Source organism: Sinocyclocheilus rhinocerous, unplaced genomic scaffold (assembly GCF_001515625.1).
Source record: "Sinocyclocheilus rhinocerous isolate Xijiao unplaced genomic scaffold, SAMN03320098_v1.1 scaffold942, whole genome shotgun sequence".
NCBI classification, from domain to species: domain Eukaryota; kingdom Metazoa; phylum Chordata; class Actinopteri; order Cypriniformes; family Cyprinidae; genus Sinocyclocheilus; species Sinocyclocheilus rhinocerous.
The window spans coordinates 2798743-2804970 of NW_015627890.1; the positions used below are offsets into that span (position 1 = coordinate 2798743).

Genomic DNA, 6228 nt, shown 5'->3' on the forward strand with positions numbered 1-6228 from the left:
TTTGTTTTTTGCTGGGACCACTGAAAATCTTAGGAAAAATTATTGAGATCTGATATCTACATTGCACATTGGCTCTTCACAATATTAAGGAAAATCCTGTTTTCTTTAGTGTCATCCCTTTAACACTGCATTGGTTTCCTTTGTGTGTCTCAGGTCTATCAGAGGTTGGCAGCCATCCATCAGCCAGAGGTCAGTACCTGATCTGTTGCTAAGAGTTCTGGAGGCAGCAGGGTGTTTTTTTCCCCTTTTGATTTCTGCTCCTTTTGTGTGTGACAGTTTGAAGTGCTGCAGCACACACACTAGCATCATCCATTTTACCCCTTTTTTTCTTTCTTTCTTTCTGTGTCTTGTTTCCTCTTCTCTTTGTCCCTCTGTTGTGTCGTTGTGTGTATGTACTTGTCTGCGGGATTTGTGACCGCATATTTCTATGTGCGTGTTTGTGTCTATCTGTGTTTGTTTCTGAATGTCGGTCTATATATATATATATATATATATGTGTGTGTGTGTGTGTGTGTCCAGCCTCCTCAGTTGATTACAGTTCCTTTGCAGACAGATGCAGCTCCTGGATAGAGCAGCTTAAACTGAAAGCTCACACCATAAGACGCGGATCGGTTAAAACAAGTAGGAGCACACACGCAAACTCGCTTACATACACAGACATGCACAATCACATAGACCCTAGTTGGAGTAGTCTGCATACTTAAAAGGATCTTTAACTTTAAGATGAAATCAAAATGGGCCCTTAATAAAAAATTTTTACATTTTCTTGGTCTTATTACGTTAATTTCATAGGTGCACATTATTCCAAATTCCACTAAAATAATACATAACGCATACAAAACACAAAAAATATATATTTTAATTAATATAATTTTTTGTGTTTTGTATGTAAAACAGTATGGAAGTAAAATGGTTTAGGAGTATGTTTTCATTTTGGTGTTCCAAAAGTTAACATTTTTTGGTGAATAATTTTATTTGGTGAATTATTGATTTTTTTACATATTTTATTTAATGTGAACGAAAATGGGGCTCTGGTTCAATGTGTTCAATATTGTTTTAAAGTCCTCTGTACACAGCAGTATGACATTATCTTCTAACCCTCACAGCCTCGTATTCATTAAAAATCAAATGTATCAAATTTAAAATGGCATCTACTCTGACTACAGTCTATACTTCTTCACGCATCCTTACACACACATACTCCCATGTCCTGCATCCAAAAGTGGACAAGTCTTGCTGCCATACGCCGATCCAATCAAACATGATTAACATAGTGTGAAGGTTGAGTCCTAGTGAGGAACCAAGATGAAGACTGTCACTCTTTCAGTTGTGCCTCAGTGATTTCATAATTGATCTTGCTGATGTGATGAGTATGAATAAAGCACAGACCAACTCTGTCATTGTCCCATGCAGAGTAACATATGATGCGTTAATGCATCTTAAGTATGGCTGCACAGGTTGTACAGTTCAGGGTTGGGCGTTATAGCTAAAAAAAAAAAAAATCTCTTTTTCATAATATATCTCAATATTTATGTAGATGCTGAAATATCAACTCAACAGCCACTGAAATCATTGCAGTATTCACTGTGTTGCTTTATTGTATGCCGTCAACAAAATAATCACATTAATATCGCCCAGCCCTAATTCAGTCCACTGACAGATAGTTTGAGCGATGTTTGGGAGCTGCATGCGCATTAGCGCTCTGTGTAACAGTTGTGATGCAGCGTCATGTATGATGTATTACAGCTTTGAGATTGAGCTCTTTCACACTCTTGATGGAAAAAGTGTCCTCCCTCTTCAAAGCTCATCATCCTCTGATTTATCAAGGCAGACTGAACATGCGTACATTCATTCTTTCTCTCCTCCTCTGTCTCTGTGTTTGCATGCTGTTTATTTGCATGGTGCAGTACTGTTGCTTTGCTTTGATCACATGCTGCTGATCTGCAACACACAAATGCACACATGCCCATTTTCCTCGGTCACACTATGTTTGTCTCGTCACATCCGTTGGTCTTGTACAGCGCCCTCTGAAGGCCATGTCTGGTATATTCCACCCCCCTCTTTCTTTTCTCTCTTCTCTTTCTCTCTTTCCCTCTCTCTCTCTCTTACTCTCAACAGCATCATCTATGGAGAAGGCCAGCCCGTTGCCTGAAGGTCGCTCTCGTTCTCTTCGGTCAAATCGTTCCTACTCGGGCAGTTCTGTCGCAGTGGTCAAAATGACCCCGCTCTCTTTCATTCCTGGAGCAAAGATCATCAAATACCTTGGCATCATCAACATGTTCTTCATTAGAGAGACCACCTCACTCAGAGAGGTAGCAGTCTCACTGTTTTTACTACCATAAATCCCTATTCAGACTTATTCACTTCACACACATTAAGAAATTTGCTGCTGCTTCGTATTATTATTAATAAATAATAATAATAATAATAATAATAAATGAAACAGAATATTAAATGTTTATAATATTAATGCAATTAAAATAACTGATATATAATAATAATAGTAATAACAATAATAAATATTATTGGTGTTTAATTTTTTTATTAATGCTATTACACAATTAAATATCTTTAATAATATAAATATTATTCAAATTAATTAGAATTAATAATAGTAATGACAATTACAAAAATATAATACAATAATAATATTACAATTAATTACAACTGTTAACATTAATAGTAATGAAATTACTATTTATAGTTTAATAATAATAAACATTTGTGTGCTATTAAAATTGTTATTCATATAATAATAAATATGATTAATATTAAGTATTTTATTAATATTCTTTTTTTTTTTTTTTACGAGAGACCACCTCGCTCAGAGAGGTAGCAGTCTCACTGTTTTTACTACCATAAATCCCTATTCAGACTTATTCACTTCACACACATTAAGAAATTTGCTGCTGCTTCGTATTATTATTAATAAATAATAATAATAATAATAATAATAAATGAAACAGAATATTAAATGTTTATAATATTAATGCAATTAAAATAACTGATATATAATAATAATAGTAATAACAATAATAAATATTATTGGTGTTTAATTTTTTTATTAATGCTATTACACAATTAAATATCTTTAATAATATAAATATTATTCAAATTAATTAGAATTAATAATAGTAATGACAATTACAAAAATATAATACAATAATAATATTACAATTAATTACAACTGTTAACATTAATAGTAATGAAATTACTATTTATAGTTTAATAATAATAAACATTTGTGTGCTATTAAAATTGTTATTCATATAATAATAAATATGATTAATATTAAGTATTTTATTAATATTCTTTTTTTTTTTTTTTACAGATAATTACAATTGTTAACATTAATGGAAATATTGGTATTAATATTGTTGTAAATTGTTGTTATTATTACTTATATAATAAGTTATTAATATTATAAAATTATTTAGCATCATTAAATGAAAAATAATAATAATAACAGTGCAAAATATTGTTAATTTGAGTGTAATAAATATTTTAATAATATTAATGTTTTTAAAAGTCATTACAATTAGTAAATTGTAATTAATTTTTATATTCTTGGTATTAATATTATTTAGTATTAATGTCACATTGTATTATTACTGTTATTATTATTTTTTCTTATGTTTTAGGAGGGAGGTGTAAGTGGGTTTCTGCATACGTTTATTGCTGAAGTATTTGCGATGGTTCGCGCCCACGTCGCTGCTCTTGGAGGAAATGCTGTCGTCTCCTACAGCATGAAGGAGTGTGTGTTCATGGAGAACCCTAACAAGAACCAGGTTAATACATGCACAGTCACACACTCGTACACACTCAACCCATCATGTTTGTTCATTTATGCTTGTGTTGTATTTTACAGGCGCAGTGCCTAATTAATGTCAGTGGGGACGCTGTTATTTTTGTCCGAGAATCTGAACTCGAGTTGACTTCGGTACAGCCACAGTCAGCCACAACACAGACCTCCAACGGTGGGGAAGGAACGTGAACCCACATACACACACAGACAAACTCTCAAGTAAACAAGTTTTAACATGAACCATGCCATTTGAAGCAGTTTCACGCTGAATCTACCAACCAAATCTCCAAAAAGAAGCAAAAATCTAGACCTTATTGGTTGGTTCTCCCAAGTGTCATATTTTAGATCCTTTAAATGGCCAATATTTGGTTTTATTTCAGAATATTTAAAAATTCCTCCATCGGAAGCCTTTCAGAAAGGTCATCTGCCATGTTTCTATGTATTGGCCATTGTTGTTCACATTCCATTTTGTCCATATGTGGTGGAGGCAGCTACCAAATTCAAAAGGTCTATAAAATGCGTCTTTTGTGTTCGCAAAGAGTGTGTAAATGCGTCAACGACTCTCTAAATTGCCGTGTTTTGTATTTAAATGAAGGTATAAACTACTGATGCACTCGCATGGACATCCAGTTAATGATTTTAAATACTGGTTTCAAATAAGACACTTCCTGTCATGTCCTACTGATCTCTTTAAAATCATGTCATATGCTGGAAACGTTTGTTTGCTTTCATGTGCCACAATGTATGCTTTTATTTAATCATAATGTTTGGGTCTGACTTCTGCAAGGCTGGCCCGATTTTTTTGCATGTGCAATGCCGGTTAATCATTAAGAAACAAAGATATTTTAGGGTGGAGTTGTCATTCACCATGGACTGACACTTGAATGTACAGATGATGGGTCACTCTGGATATGAGGTGGACGACTCTGCTCCTGCGTGGACTGACTTTTAATGCTGTTATTTTGTATATGTGTTTGCCTGAGGACAAATCAAAATTGCACATTAATAAGATATAATTGAATAAAACTATTATTGCTCTGATGTGTTTAGTCCTTGTTAAATTCTTCTGTTTTTAATGAGTATATTTATATATACATATAATGGTTTTCTCAAGTGAATTTCATTTCTCATTATGATCTGATCTAAAATATTATAACTGCAATCAATGCAGAATACGTTGCCCAAAAGACAGTTATATTTGATTTGTGAGCAAGTGCCTTTTTTAATCATTTTTCTCTTAGTAAATTCAAGAACACACTAAATAATTATTCCATTCTGAGCTCACATCAGTATTCTAAAAATCTCTACACTTCTAACAAATGAAACGATCTTAAAAAATATATAAATAATATTAAAAAAAAAAAAAAATGTGAGCACGGCTGATATTCACTCATAAATAGTAATTAGGTCATGTTGATTTTTATTTGTCAGCCTTCTGAGATCATCCAGGTAAGTATGCAACCTGCTTAATATTCATTAGACGAGTCCAAAGTCTGCCTTTCAGCCAATCGGCTGCACTCACGGACGAGCGTCTCTGACGTAATTCACTCCAGTAGAGCTACCAGTACTAGATCTACTAGTACAGCAAGGAGTATTTAATGCTAAAACGGCTTGCCATAGTATGGATCGTTCCCTGCGCTGACGCAATTTCCGATTACGCCAGTTCTCTAACATCCATATACTAACGTACACCATTCAACCAATCAATTTCACGTCCCCGAGCGTGACGTAATTAATATTCATGAGCCAATTCTTCGCTATAGTAGGATTCGTTGGCAAACAGCGCGCTTCTCCGTTCCTGCACGTCAGACGTGTCGCTCAGTCAGTTCTGTGAATTCAAACCTTCCTGATCTCCATCTTGACGAGATTCCTACTCCATCTGTTTCCTTTAGGACTTTATTGTACACATAATGGGAGAAATAAGGTTGCCGATGCACATGTTCTTGTGGTGCCTGTCTGCTATTTATATGTTTGCCTTCGCGTCTCTTTACGTACAGATTCCAGGTGAGTTTAGATTTGTTTAACTTGCATGTATTGAACTAACAGCACAAGTTCATCAGTGACACATGCGGTATTAAATGTCTTGCAGAACTGTCTGTGCAAAAAAAAAAACTCATTAGATGGAGCATGTTGACGCATGTTCAGAAAAACCCAGACTGTAAAATCTAAGAAACTAGCCTATATTAAAGGGGTCATATGATGCGATTTCAAGTTTTCCTTTCTCTTTGGAGTGTTACAAGCTCTTGGTGCATAAAGAAGATCTGTAAAGTTTCAAAGACTAAAGTCTCAAATCCAAAGAGATATTCTTTATTAAAGTTAAGAGTCAACCACGCCTACCTAAAACGGCTCGTTCTAACACGCCCCCACACTGTAAACCCGAACAGTACTACTAACTTATAAAGATTAAGAACACTGCAATTAAA

The 6228-nt window shown here is 34.1% G+C and overlaps 2 protein-coding genes across 2 annotated transcripts in view; both read left to right on the forward strand.

Moving 5' to 3' along the window:
- LOC107736138 (C2 domain-containing protein 5-like) overlaps positions 1–4840 on the forward strand; it is a 30422-nt gene extending 25582 nt beyond the window's left edge. Inside the window, exons 23-24 of the mRNA XM_016547632.1 lie at positions 3642–3788; positions 3869–4840. Of these exons, the coding sequence (XP_016403118.1) occupies positions 3642–3788; positions 3869–3994 (273 nt within the window). The 3' untranslated portion in view covers positions 3995–4840. The remainder of the gene's footprint in view (positions 1–3641; positions 3789–3868) is intronic.
- A 747-nt stretch (positions 4841–5587) lies between these two features.
- The window catches only part of LOC107735523 (lipase maturation factor 2-like), a 9942-nt gene continuing 9301 nt past the window's right edge, over positions 5588–6228 (forward strand). The window contains exon 1 of the mRNA XM_016547179.1: positions 5588–5809. Coding sequence (XP_016402665.1) covers positions 5716–5809 — 94 coding nt within the window. The 5' untranslated portion in view covers positions 5588–5715. The remainder of the gene's footprint in view (positions 5810–6228) is intronic.